Source organism: Mastigoproctus giganteus, chromosome 2 (assembly GCF_048544385.1).
Source record: "Mastigoproctus giganteus isolate SK-2022 chromosome 2, ASM4854438v1, whole genome shotgun sequence".
Classification (NCBI taxonomy): Eukaryota; Metazoa; Arthropoda; class Arachnida; order Uropygi; family Thelyphonidae; genus Mastigoproctus; species Mastigoproctus giganteus.
In genome coordinates this window covers 124,830,823-124,845,549 of record NC_143576.1, presented here as the reverse complement: position 1 = coordinate 124,845,549, position 14,727 = coordinate 124,830,823, and the positions used below count along the sequence as shown (strand labels likewise).

Below are 14,727 nucleotides of genomic sequence, written 5' to 3'. Positions count from 1 at the left end.
TCAACAGTTTCTCCTCCACTTTACTCCCAGTTATTTCAAGATTCTGTAACTTACTGCTAGAGTTGAATACACCTCTGGCATTCCCCTCGCTGAATAACTCCTCATGTGTGAATGTCGATGCAAAATATTCATTTAGTTTGTTAGCCACCTGAGCAGGATCATCAACACTTGACCCATCAATATCAAGTGGACCAATCTGATTCATCCCTTTCCTTCTAGAGTTTACATAAGTAAAGAACTCTTTGCTGTTTTTCTTTGCATCCATTGCCAAGGATTTCTCGTAATCTGCCTTCGCCTGCCTAACCTCCTTTGTAACTTGGTTGCATATCAACTTGTATCTATCATAGGCTTCTGTGTCATGTGTTAATTTGTAAGTATCCCATGCATTTTTCTTCTCTGCCATATGCCTCATTAGTTCATCTGACATCCATTTTGGCCTAAACCTTGAACAATATTTCTTAGTTGGTATGTAAAGCCTAGTAGCTTCCAAGATAAGTTCTTTGAATGCTTCCCATTGTGAATTTGCTGTTGGTAACATCATCAGTTGGTCCCACTGTATAGAATTTAAATACTGTCTCAGTCCATCGTAGTCGCCTTTACGGAAGCAATAACCCTTCCCTTTACCCCTAATGGTAGTTACCTCTTTGAGTAAATCCCACTTCAGCACACTGTGATCACTGCCACCTAGTGGTTCATTTATCTGCAGATTCTTAATGCATGAAGAATCACTGCTGATAATCAAATCAAGAGTATTACTCCCTCTAGTTGTCTCCCGAACATGCTGATGTAGAAAACAATCATCCAATAAATCCACAAAAGCCCTGCTAGTGTGTGAGTATCCAGCCCCCAAATTCCAGTCAATATCTGGGAAATTAAAATCTCCCATTATAAGACACTCTGATTTACTGGCCCACTCTATTTCCCTGTACAGTTCCTTATTATACTCATCAGAGTCATTAGGCCTATAGCACACTCCTACTCTCAATTTTGATCTCCCAATGTTTATGTCACACCAAACTGACTCCACACTGCACTGTCCAGCGATATCGACTGGCTTCACTTCCTTGGTTTTTATGTGTTTCTTAACTAATAGCATAACACCTCCCCCCTTCCTATCCTGTCTATCCTTTCTGTAGACGTTGTACTCCCCAAATTGCAGTTCCGCATCCCTTATATCTGTGTGACACCACGTCTCTGATATCCCAACAATATCTGCCTTCGATGTTTTGAGCAATACCTCAAATTCATCAAATTTATTTACTAAACTCCTAGCATTGGTGTACACGCAAGTATACCTGCACCTGTTTCTATTCTTAGCTACCCTAACACAACCCATGTGTTTACTTGTACCACAATGGCTCCCAGCAGTCTCTGAAATACCATGCATCTTGTTTTTCAGGCTTCTGCTCATTCTAATAGAAGCAGTGCAAGAATCTCTTTCACCTCTGCCAGTGGCTACTGTCAATCTATTGGTCTATGTCTCCCCCCAAGCTAGCAGTTTTCCGACCCACCTAACACTGCCTCGATAGCATCAGCAAATATTCTTGCACCCTTTCTATTTAAGTGTATCCCATCCCTGTAGAAGCAATCTCTCCTGTTAACAAGTACAGTCCAGGCTGAAAAAAATTCTACCCCTTGAGCCTTGCACAATCTTTTCAGGGCCGAATTGATCGACAAGGCTCTCATCATATACTCCCTCCTATCGTGTCTGGGCAGAATTGCAGACACTTTCAAATTCAACCCTAATTCTCGGCTTTTGTTCAACAGTGACCTGTACTTGTCAAGTAATTCTGCCGGTCTCCTACTCTTAATATTATTAGTGCCAACGTGTACAACTATATCACCTTTTGTGCCCTTAAAAGATGATATTCGCTCTACAACGTCATCAACCTTTGCCCCTGGCAGACATACCCTGGTCCTGTTCCACCTAACTTTTTTAAGATAGGTGGAACAGGAACTATCTTTCCACCACTTATCATGACTCAGAGTAGAGCAGCAAAGCAAAAGGCTCAAGCTAATGGGAGTGCTGTGGCTCAGGGCAGAATTGAGGGGGGCCAGTTTCCCTCTGAATCACAGCCTTTTAAAATACACTGCTTGCATGATGTTTGTGAAGCAATCTGTTACGAGACATGATATTGCCATGGAGGTGGTTTGTGTGTGCGCGATGCAATTAGTGTAACGAAATCAGGCGACAACTCAGCGTTGTTATGGGCCTATATGAGAGCTTGAAGGACAGAGTGTATGCCCAAGAAGGATCTAAATTGAGGGGCCCATCAAGCACTCAGCTATCCACATCAACGCCAGAGCTTGCACTTGGTCATCACACAACACAACGGCAACCCCCAAGGCAGAATGCGCTGGTCCCACAGGAACTAGTAGTTGTAGTACTAGTAGTAGTGGCATATGATGCAAGAAGGCAAGTGTATGAGCTTATGCAGCATAAGCCAAAAAAAAAAAATCACACCTTTCCCTCCAAATGCCTCTCCAGTTCCTACTTAAATTTATTCAGCCTATCAACTTCCACAACGAGAGATGGAAGTTTGTTCCAGCAATTAACCACCCGCTGGCTAAAGGCAAATTTCCACACATCTATTCTACATCTGTCCTTTCTTAATTTGAATTTATGCCCCCTTAGGTTCGTAATCTGAACAAGTGGAACGATCCCATCAGAATTCAGCTTGCTCAATCCATTCAAGGCCTTACACACCTCAATCAGATCACCGTGCAGATGCCTAGTCTCCAGCTGCTGCAATTTGCAGAACTTCTCTCTGCACCAATAATTCAGACACAGCATGGGTTTGTTAAGAGAAAGTCTTGTTTCACAAATTTGATAGGATATTATGATGTGGTTACAAAGGAACTGGATGCAAAAAATAATTTTTATATCATATATTTGGATTTCAGGAAAGCTTTTGACACTGTTGCGCATGGAAGAGTATTGTACAAATTGGAGCAGAATGGTATTAAGGGTAAGTTGCTACAGGGGATAAAAGGACGGTTAAGTGGGAGAAGACAGAGGGTAGTAATCAATGGGTGCTGCTCTTCTTGGATTAATGTTATCAGTTGAGTCCCACAGGGTTCGATGTTGGGTCCACTGTTGTTTTGTGTATTTATCAATGATATTGATGAAGGTATATCAGGCTTAGTGTCGAAGTTTGCGGATGATACAAAGGTTGGCAGGGTTGTTAATGACAGTAATGGCAGTGTGCTACTGCAACAGGATCTAGTTAATTTGGGCAGATGGGCTAAGAAGTGGCAACTGAAGTTTAACCTTGACAAATGCAAAGTACTGCATATGGATAGAAGTAACCCCAGAGAAACGTATCAAGTGTTTAGTACTACGCTTAAGGTGGTAGAAAATGAAAAAGAAGTGGGAGTAATTGTGCAGTCAGATATGAAGTTTTCTGAGCAATGCAGACAGGCTGCCAGGGCAGGTCATGGGGTTTTGTCAATGATATATAGGAATTTTGCTAGCAGGGAGAAGGAGGTGATTGTCCCTCTGTATAAGGGAATGGTCAGGCCACGCCTTGAGTACTGTGTACAGGTCTGGAGGCCTAATTTTAAGAAGGATGTAGATTTACTTGAGCGTGTACAGAGAAGGGCAACAAGATTGGTGAGGGGAATGAAGGGATCCTCTTACCAAGAGAGGGCTTAAGTTCTGAAAATTGCAGTGGCTGGAGACAAGGCACTAGCGCGGTGATCTGATTGAGATGTATGAGGCCTTGAATGGGTTGAGCACACTGAATTCTGATTGGATCGTTCCACTTGTTCAGATTACGTACCTAAGGGGGCATAAATTCAAATTAAGAAAGGACAGATGTAGAATTGATGTTCGGAAATTTGCCTTTATCCAGCGGGTGGTTAATTGCTGGAACAAACTTCCATCTCTTGTTGTGGAAGTTGATAGGTTGAATAAATTTAAGGAGCAACTGGACAGGCATTTGGAGGGAATGGTGTGATTTGTTTTTATTTTTTTTTTTTTTTATTGGCTGATGCTGCATAAGCTCATACACTTGCTTTCTTGCATCACATCCCGCTACTACTACTACTATTCTATTTCGCCCTTGTTGCTACTAGGAACTTTGTCTATCGGACTGACCTTGTAGATCTTCAGCGACTCTATTAGGAGCTGTGAGGAACGAAGCCGAAGGCTTTGCCGTAATGGATTTAGGCCGTGTATAGGTTGCGGTGCTTCTTGAAGGCTTGCTCAATAACTGCGGCATATAGGGTTAATTGCTCCTTGCATCCTTTCGGCTCTTCTGCCATTATGTTCTAACTCTCTAAGTGGTCTGATATCTCTGTGGTTATGCCTCTGTTCAAATCTTATACATCTTTGTGAGGCAAATGATTGGCCTGTATTTTTCTAGGGTTCTTTTATCTTCATCTTTAGGCTTCAGATATGTGATTCCTTCAGTGAGAAACTTCAGGATTGTCTCCGGGTGCCATACAATTCGAGTGAACTGCTCTGCTAGGTGCTTGTGTGTGTGTGCAGGTGAGCTTTTTGTACCAGTAGTTGTATGTTATGAATTCGTGGGATTCGCCAGTTGTGGGTGTTTCTGATCGACTGTTTTACTTCTTCTTCTCGAATTTCCCACTCTCTCAATCTTGTATGTCCTTCGTTTTCTTCCGTTCTACTTCTATCCAACATGATCTGTTGTTATGTCTTACTTCACTGCTCCAGATATTTCCCCAGAACTCTTCGATCGTCTTCTTCTCGGGTGGTCCGTTTTATGCTTTCTCACCTTCACCCAGTTTCCTGTAGAAGGTTCTTTGATCCTCATCGAAGATTTGGTCATTTATTTTCCTCTGGGAGCTCTCTTTGTATCGGTGCAGTCTCTTGCTGACTGCGAGGATGTTCTGCTCAATGTGTCCAAGTATTCTTCTATTCCCTGATTTTTGGTCTCATGTTTGCTGTGGACGCTCTCTCTCTTGAGGATGCTCTTCACATTTCCAATTAATTTCTTACTTCTATTACCCTGTTGGTACTGGATCAACTGACCTATCTTGACTCTGAATTCTTCTACCTTCTGCTGAAGTCTTCTTTTCCAAGCTGGCGGTTTTTTCTTTCGGTTCTTCTGCTGCTGGTCTCTTGTTTCTTTTCCATTAAACATAGTGGCTGCTATGGGAGCACATTATATGGCTGTGGGGATAGCCTCCAGCGTTACACCATTGTTGTTAAGGTAATGTGGCATTATTTGCTGATTGAGGTGGTTTGTTACTCTCCATGGGATTTTATTTGGCCTCTGCTTAGGCATCACGTGGATTCCTGTGTGGTCCATTCCTTCGAATTCTGTTAGGGCCTTCTTCCACTCGTCTTCTATTCTGAATAGCACGACTTTGTCTTTTTTCCAGTTCAGCTACTCTGGGTTGTATTTCTTGTTGCTGTTCCTCCTCTGGTTCCATATTGACCGTATTCTTTGTGCTTTGTAGATTATCGCTGACATCCTGCTTCATATTTTCCAAAATGGCAGCAGCTATTAGGTTCTTCGTGACGATGGTCCTTCTTTGGTCTGTTTGGTGACCTGAAAAACCCGGTATCGTTCCAACCACTTGGTATGTAGTCGCGATCTGTACATTGTCATATCGGTCTCTAGCCCGGTTATTTCGTAGTATGCTCGTATGATGTAAGTATTCATTTGAATGCGCCAATTCTTGTGTTGGCACTTTCTTCCTTCCTGGGTGGTCACTTGTGCAGTTGTGCAGGAAACCCTTCCAGGTGGTGGGGGTTGGATGGTGTTGCCCTTCTCTTGTGGTAGTCTTAAGGCGGACAGCGTCACGTGCTCCACTGTCTTGCTCGGGAGACGCTGTCCAACTTTTCGAACCGACCCATCGGCCTATGGCCTGAACGCCAGTGACTTTATCCTGTGCTACACTCAATGCAGTATGAATAATACAGGGTGTCCCAAAAAGGTGTAACCAATTTTAAATGTTTCTAACAAATGTTGTTTTAATGGTAGAAACACAAAAACCTGCACTAAATATGAGATAAACAGTTGGACTTTTTATTGACATTCAACATGTGCACCACTTGTGACATGAACAATATCTAATCGGTAATAAAGTTCATCCCATGTTTTTTCACGAATGTCACGCTTAATCATGGTAATTGTATTTGTAATCGTGCCCTTAATCATGGTAATTGTATTTGTAATCGTGCCCTTTAAGTCTACGATGTCTGCAACAGGGGTCTTGTAGACTGTTTCCTCGATGAATCCCCGTAAGAAGAAATCACAAGGGATAAATATGGTGAACGTGTTGGCCACGCAATGGGACCATCACGCCCAATCCAATGGCCAGGAAACATGTCATCAAGAGACCTCCTCACACTCAAAGCCCAATGTGGCGGTGCTCCATCCTGTTGGAAAATAACCCTATTTGGCAGTTCATCCAATTGAGGATACACATAAAGCTCAAGCATGTCCTGGTAATTATCCGCTCTTACAGTCACTTCTTGAAAATAAAAGAGTCCAATAACTCGATTAACCATGATGCCACACCACACATTCACCTTTGGGCTATCTTGCTGATACTCCTGCGCGTAGTGTGCATTTCCAGACCCCCAAATTCTGACATTTTGCTTATTCATCTCTCCCGAAAACATGAAATGTAGACTTTTCCGTGAAACAAATCCGTGTCATTACACGTTCATCTTTTTCCAGTTTATCCAACATGTTTGTATTGCTCATTTAAAATTGGTTACACCTTTTTGTTCATGTGACAAGTGGTGCACATGTTGAATGTCAGTAAAAACTTCAACTGTTTTTCTCACATTTAGCGCAGGTTTTGTGTTTCTACCATTAAAATTACATTTGTTACAAAAATTTAAATTTGGTTACACCTTTTTGGGACACCCTGTATTTCTATGCGACATCATCCATCTATGGATATGGACTTGTTTAGCTTCGGCTGAGGTCCAGTGGTTTATTTTTATTTAGGTCTCTCGAGTGACACCAGATGGCGCCACTAGCTACCTCAGCCGTCACTCCGACCTTGGGGAAGGTAAATCCGATGGCTGTGTTTGGCGATGTTTTTTTTTTTTTTTTTTTCCCATCATATTATATTATAATTATTATATCAGTCTCCAAGCGTAATAGAGGCGCGTTCGCTTCCACTAAGGCGGTGGAAGCAAACTCGTTGGTGGGAACCTGGGTCCATCAGGCTGGTAATTCAGTGTCTTAACCACTGGGCCATCGTGCCCCATTATTATTATTATTTTTTATTTTTTTTTTCTCCCTGATTGGGGGATTGCGACTTTCTGGAGTTCTTTGTAGGTATTCTCTGGTAGACCTATTTCTGCTAGGTTGCTATGTAGGTTTTTGGCACCATACCGCTGCTTGCCACGATGATTGGGATGGTCGTTACTTCTTGTATATGCCACATCTCCTTGACCTCATGTCTCAGGTTCATGTACGTCCTAATTTTTTCCTCATAGATTTCTGGACATTGCTAGTGTTGGGCATCGCCATGTCCATCAGGTAGATAGCCTTTTCCATCTTGTTCAAAGGGTTATGTCCAGGATGGTCTTATCCGTTGTTATGGCGCGGTTCCAATTTGGCTTGTGGATTGAGGTCTCCAGTACTGCCTGGATTTCGTACTTGTGGTATGGTACACTTTCTTTGGTTAACTGGTATTTCCTCGCTAGTTTGTTATGTTTTATCCTGGCTACCTGGTCATGTCTATGAGTGTACTCAATTTGGCTGATCACCTTGCATCCCAATGTGATGTGTCTGATCGTTTCTGAGGCCAGGTGGCATAGTCGACATGTATCGTCGAACCCTCCGGGCTCCTTGTCGATGTATTTTCGGTAGTCCTGGTATTGATTACCTCGTCTTGGATGGCCTGCATGAGAACTTCAGTCTCGGGGAAGAGCGTCCCGCTTGTGAGCCATGCATTGGAGGCAATTTTTTCTGTGTAATATTGATGGAGATCATTGTAGTCTCTTCTCTGCCCATCTTTCTAGCTTCATTTGTACCTCCTTGTTCGGAGGGAACTGCTCGCGTAGGTTGAGTGGATTATACTGCTTGTCTGTCTTCCTTATGGCCTGATGGAGTGGTGCTGTGTTGTTCTTGAAGTAATCCTTCAAGAACAACACAGCACCACTTCAATCCTTCAAGTTTTCTTGAAGCGAAAACTATCGCTGTTTTCTGTTGCTCTATCAGGCCGCTTCCTCCCTACTTCCGAGGTATCGTTAGTCTCTCCATGCTGACTTAGGGTGGTGTTGGCGTCTCTTGGTCATCATTGTCCTTGTCTTTCGCATGATATCTTCTATCTCGGTGTTAGTCCAATCTACGACCCCGAATGTGTATGTTAGTACTGGAGCTGCATAGGTATTTATGGCTTTAACTGTGTTCCCTCCGTTCAATTTTGATTTCAGCACGCTTCTCAGTCTCTGATGATATTTTTCGCTCAGGAGCTTCTTGATTTCCTTGTGCTCTAACTGCTGAGCCTGTATAATCCCCAGGTATTTGTGGGTTTCTCCTTCTGTCATAGCTTCGATCTCTTTACCAGTGAGCAGCTGGTATTTCCGGCCGACTAATTTTACCTGGTGCAGTGTGTGGCTCTTGCATTTGTCTAAATAAAAAAACTTGCTGAATTCTTGAGTGATCCGGAGTAATTGCCGAAATTGCTTTTCAGTTGCTGCGTAGAGCTTGATGACATTCATGTAGGTAAGGGTCTACAGATTCTTTCCTCCTTCTTTGAGGTTATATCCATACTTGCTGCCTTTAAGCATGGTGGACAGCATTATTATTATTATTAGCCACATAGTGCAAGGAAGCCTGAGGCTTATGCTGCACCAGCCAAAAAACCCATGAGAGAGAGAATCACTAAGAAAGAGAAGAATGATGATATCCAGCTTAAGACCCTGTGTGTGTGAAGCCCATGCTCACCAGATGTGAGCCCCTGAAAATATGGTGGACGGAAGCTTGAGGCTTATGCTGCACCAGCCAAATTAAAAAAAAAAAAAAAAAATCCCGAGTTACCCTGAGAGAAAGAGAAGTAGAAAGGAATCACCAAGAAAGTGAAGAATGATGATATTTAGATCAGGAGCCTAGGTTTGCCGAACCCATGCTCTAAAAATGTGAGCTCCACGGGTAATTATTTTCTTAGGATCAGTGATTTATATCGAGTTGATTAGGTTATTGATCAGCCTTATTCTAGAGTTTAGTGGGCAATAATAAATATTACCAGTCTAATAAAAACTGTTTTTAATAAGTATCTGATTGAAATAAAAAAATAATAATAAAGGAAAAAAATAAAGACAGGAATGCACGTGAATTCAGTCTCTGGAAGTATTAACTGCTCCCTTTCGGAGAATCAATGAAGTAGTAGCTGGGAGAATTTATTGTGGTCATATGTATTTTGATATCGATGGTATACATGAAAGGAAGTTGCTTAAGAAGAAACTATAATAAAATACTGATTACAACTGAAAAATAATTGTGCAAACACTTGTCAGAGTACATTTTTTTTAAAAAATAATTATTCGTGTTGTAAAGAATGTTTTGATCGTTGTGATTTTGATTATCGTTTACTGCACATTGATGCTAGCTTTCAGCATGGCCGAAGGTGGTAGTGCGGATTCTGATAGTGACTTAGATATAAGTGAAGAAACTGTAACTGACATAAAAAATGACAATAAATTACACGTATTATTTCATAATGCTGCTCAGCATTTCAAAACCAAAATTGGGAAACTCGATACTGAGACACTTCTATTTTTCTATTCAAGGTATAAACAGGTAAGCCCTAACAATTTATCAAGGTTAAAAAAATATATATAATAATAATAATAACAATGACTTAAGATGAAGTGCATACCAGACGGCCATGGCCATCTTTGAATATTTGTACTTACCTCCCAAATAACATGCTTTACAAATGGGTTTTACAAAAAAAAAAAAAAAAAAAATCGTACTATCGTTTCGTACCCTAAAGCACTGCTAAACTGAGTATACGCTTCAATCATCATGAAGCCCGCTTTCGGCGTACGCTCGGATTAGTATGAATGAATGATATGTATTGAGATAAAGTCAGAAGTGATCAAAATGGGAGATATAAAAACAGCACACTCGTTAATAAAACATCTCATTTTTGAATAATAAAGTATGTATTTGACATTACTGATGCGTGTGGAGAGCTGGAGGATGTTCAGTGCACGCCTATCCATTCCGAACCATGGGTGGAGTCACCCACACAAATAAAGTGAAAAACAGGACAAAATGGGTTGGAAATCAGAACACATTTTGTATTTAAAAATTGAGCTTAAAATGTGGCATACTAACTGACAGTATTTATACTAATGTATAAAGGTGCAGTATGGCCAAAGTAGCCATTGCACTGAAAACCCCATCAACAACAACTAATTATAAAAACACTAATGCAAAAATAAAAATTAAGTACTATACTGATTTATGAAAAAATCTGAAGTTATATAAACTTATGAAAATTTATTATTATAAAATTTATCGGAGGTGAAGCATAAAATTAATTTTTTGTAAAAAAGATAAAATAAAACTTCATTTGTATTGAGATGAAGCAAAAAAAATCAGAGGTTATTCACTTTAGAATTAGTGCTGACCACTGAATGGGAATGCACTGGAACACCATTTTGGTTCATTATACACATTGGTATGTCATTTAGGCATTAACTGCCTGATGTTCAATTATCCAGACAAGTGTTCCATTTCTTAATATGTCCATTTGAACTTTTCCTAAGTTAGTGTCCAGAATCAACAGATGCCTGTTATATTTTTCATTCCTGAGATAAAGTGAAACATTTCTGAATCAGTAGTAGTAGTAATGGCAAATGATGCAAGAAAGCAAGCTTTTATAGCATCAGTCAAAAAAAAAAACAAAAACGTACTCAGTTCACTCATCCGTACCCTCTCAAGAATTTTTCTAGTTCTTCCTTGAATTAATTCAACCCATTCACACTGACACAACAACAAATGGAAGCCTGTTGGCAAACTTCCACACATTTATCCTGCAACAGTCCTTCCTCAACTTGAATTTATGCTCCCTCGTGTGTAGTCTCAGCAAGTGGAAGAATGCCATTAACATTCAGCTTACTCAATCCATTCAAGGCTTTATCACCTCAACTAGATCTCCCTGCAGATGCCTAGTCACGAGATGCTGTAATTTGCAGAACTGAAACCTTTCTAGGTAAAGAGGTCCTTTTCTGGTTGCCCTTCTCTACATTCATTCCAACTGATCTGCATCCTTCCTAAAGTGAAGCCTCCGGATGTTATGATTACAAGAAATAAATAATATTTTCTGAAATATTTGTCATGTTTACAGTCTTATAAAATAGTGTAATATTTTCAATATTTACCTCGTTCTTAAGATAAATAATGCACTTGAATCTTTTAAAACTGCCTAATCCAAGATTTAGTAGGAAAGGGATACCAGATATGCTCTGTTTTTCTAAATATGGTGTTTGTAGTTCATGGGATCTACTCATTTATATTAAAAGGAGAAGCAAAAGCAGTAAGCAAACACTTGGCCATAATTAGGAGAGTTATCCTTGGTGTCACGGGAGGTTCCAATAGATTGGAGGCATGCAAATGTCTCTCTTATACACAAAATGGGACCAAAGGGTGACATCAGCAATTATAGACCTGTAACCTGGATTTTTGTTCCAAGAAAATAATGGATAAGTGGTTAAAAAAGTATTTTTGCAGGAATGGAATTATATGGAAGTCACAGCATGAGTTTGTTAAGTGTGTGTAGCGGGGGGGGAGACAGATGGAAACCTGTTGTTGTGTCAGTGTGAATGGGTTGAATAAATTCAAGAAAGAACTAGAGAAATTCTTGGAGGGTACGGATGGGTGAACTGTGTAGGTTTTTTTTTTTTTTTTTTTTGACTGATGCTATGATGCTGTGTGTGGGGGGGGTGGAATTTAGTCAAACCAACCCGATTAGCTATTAGGATGCAGTAACAAAGGAACTGGATGCAAAAGATAATATGGACAAAAATTTTATTTAGATTGTAAAACTTTTGACACTTTTGCATGTGAAAGATTGCTATACAAATTGTCAGTGTGGCATTCAACTCAATCATCAGTGTGAATAAAGGGATGGTTGAGTGGCAGAAGACAGGATAGTTATAAATGTGCACTGCTCTTCTTGGACTAATGTTATTAGTGGAATTCTTCACTGGCACAGTATTGCACTCTGAGTGATTTTACAATAATTATTAACAATATTGATGGAAGCATAACAAGCTACAACAATTACTATTGTCAAACTAATAGAACAAGCTTATCTGCAAAAAGATCTAAACCTCCCAAGGACTTCCTAATTCATTTCACAAATATACGTGGTCTCAATTCTAATCTCAACGATGTCCATTTCCACTTGCAGTCTGCCAAACCACATGTACTTTTTCTGACAGAATCTCAGTTATCGGTTGATTCAACTACTGCTCATCTCAGATGCCCAAATTATTCGCTGTATGATTCCTTTCGCCTCAAAGGTGCTACTTGTGCATATGTCCGTTCTGATATTCCCTGTCAGAGACTTGGCAATTTGGAATCTCCTCTCTTCGATCTTCTCTGGCTTAAAATCTCTCTACCTCATTGTGTCAAATTCATCTGTTGTCTCTACCGTTCTCCCAACTCCACTAATCACTTGGAGCTCTTTGACTTCCTCTCGTTGCAACTTGACTTTCTCCAGTCCAACTTTCCTAACAGTGAGGTAATTTTCCTTGGTGATTTTAATGTTCACAACTCCAGCTGGCTTCCGTTTTCTAGTCACACCGACCCAGCAGGTCGAGATAATAAATAAATAAATTTTCTGTTTATACTCCGGGACGACCAAACGGTCAGAGGAGTTCACAAGATATACAGAATACAAGAAACAGCACCGTATTCAGCAGTCACGGGCTTGAACCCCGGTCACTCAAGGCACGTGTACTTATGCACCCACGCGCCTGACCACTAGGCTACGGCGGCTTTTGCAATTACTAATGACCTAGCACAGATTGTTCATTTACCTACAAGAATACCGGACAATCCGAATCATACAGCCAATACGCTTGATCTTTTTCTCACAAACAACCCTTTTAAGTACACGGTCGAAGTGAGAGGTCCTTTAGGCACTTCAGATCACAACTTGGTGATTGTCTCTTCTCCAATGGAACCTTTATCTCATGGCTATTCCCAACCTCGTGTTGTTTGGCATTACAAGAATGCAAAATGGGATGACCTGCGTGACTTCTTTTCTTCTTTTCCTTGGTCGGATTACTGTTTCAAAACTTCTGATGTCAACGTTTGCTCAGATCGTGTCAGTGAAATTATTCTTGCAGGAATGGAATCCTTTATCCCACACTCCACTTTAAAATCTCATCCTTTATCTAAGCCTTGGTTTTCCAATAAATGTGCTAAGGCTGTTCAAGAGAAGAATGTTGCATATCGTAATTGGCTTGTTTCTAATTCTTCTGTTTCATTTTCTGCCTACATCAAAGCTCGCAACAATTGTAAAGCAGTTATTAATCAGTCGAAACTAGAGTTTGAACAGGCTAAGAGTAGAAAACTTGCTTCTTGCCCTAATGGTAGCCGAGCATTCTGGTCTCTTGCCAAAGCTATTGGCCGCAACTTTTGCCCATCTCTGCTTCCACCTCTGTCCAAACCAGATGGTTCTGTTGTCACTTCAGCCAAGGATAAAGCTGACCTGCTAGCATCCCATTTTTCTTCCAGCTCATGTATTAATGAACTTGGTAAAACACCTCCCACCATTCCCAACACGGTCCATTCAATGCCTCCTGTGGTCTTCCGTCAAAAGGATATCAGAAGGATTTTGATGAATCTTGATGCTAAGAAAGCTCCAGGTCCTGATGGTATTTCTCCACTTGTTCTCAAAATCTGTGCTCCTGAACTTACTCCTATTCTTTGCCGCCTTTTTTCACTTTCTTATTCCAAAGGTGTTTTTCCTTCTGCTTGGAAATTTGCTCATATCCAGCCTGTTCCTAAAAAGGGTGACAAATCCCTCCCATCCAATTATCGTCCCATTGCAATTACTTCTACTCTTTCTAAAGTAATGGAGAAATCAATTAACCGCCAACTCTTAAACTACCTAGAAACCTTCTGTCTGATCAACGATCACCAGTATGAATTCCGCCAGTGTCGATCCACTGGTGATATCCTGGCTTATGTTACCCATTTATGGACTACTTCAATGGAAAGGTTCGGTGAAACACAAGTAGTTGCTCTTGACATCTCAAAGGCTTTTGATCGTGTTTGGCATAAAGGTCTTCTAAACAAGCTTCCATCTTATGGTTTGCCAACTGTTTTTAGTAATTGGTTATCCAGTTTTCTCTCTGATCGCTCACTGAGGGTGATGGTAGATGGCTCTCTGTCTTCTAACTTCTCCACTAATGCCGGTGTCCCCCAAGGTTCAGTTCTTTCCCCCACTCTTTTCCTCTTGTATATCAATGACCTTCTTCCATTGACTGGAAATCCTATCCATAGTTTTGCCGATGATAGCACATTGCATTCAACTTTCCATTTTGAGAAATCTTGTCCTGCTCAATCAGCTTCAACTTATCGAAAATCTGCTACCAATTCCTTAAATGCGGATCTTCAGGTAATTCTCCAGTGGGGCAAAGACAACTTAGTTGATTTCAACTCTTCTAAAACTCAGTCTTGTCTTATATCTCACAAAAAGGATTCTTCTGCTCCTATGCTTATCTTTAGTGACACTCCAATTTCTAGGCAAAAGGATATATCT

The 14,727-nt window shown here is 40.6% G+C and overlaps 1 protein-coding gene across 1 annotated transcript in view; it reads left to right on the top strand.

Annotated features, from left to right (window-relative positions):
- The first annotated feature begins 9,410 nt into the window (after positions 1-9,410).
- The window catches only part of LOC150089546 (acyl-CoA-binding domain-containing protein 6-like), a 231,478-nt gene continuing 226,161 nt past the window's right edge, over positions 9,411-14,727 (top strand). The window contains exon 1 of the mRNA XM_090368663.1: positions 9,411-9,740. Within this exon, the coding sequence (XP_090224789.1) occupies positions 9,543-9,740 (198 nt within the window). The 5' untranslated portion in view covers positions 9,411-9,542. The remainder of the gene's footprint in view (positions 9,741-14,727) is intronic.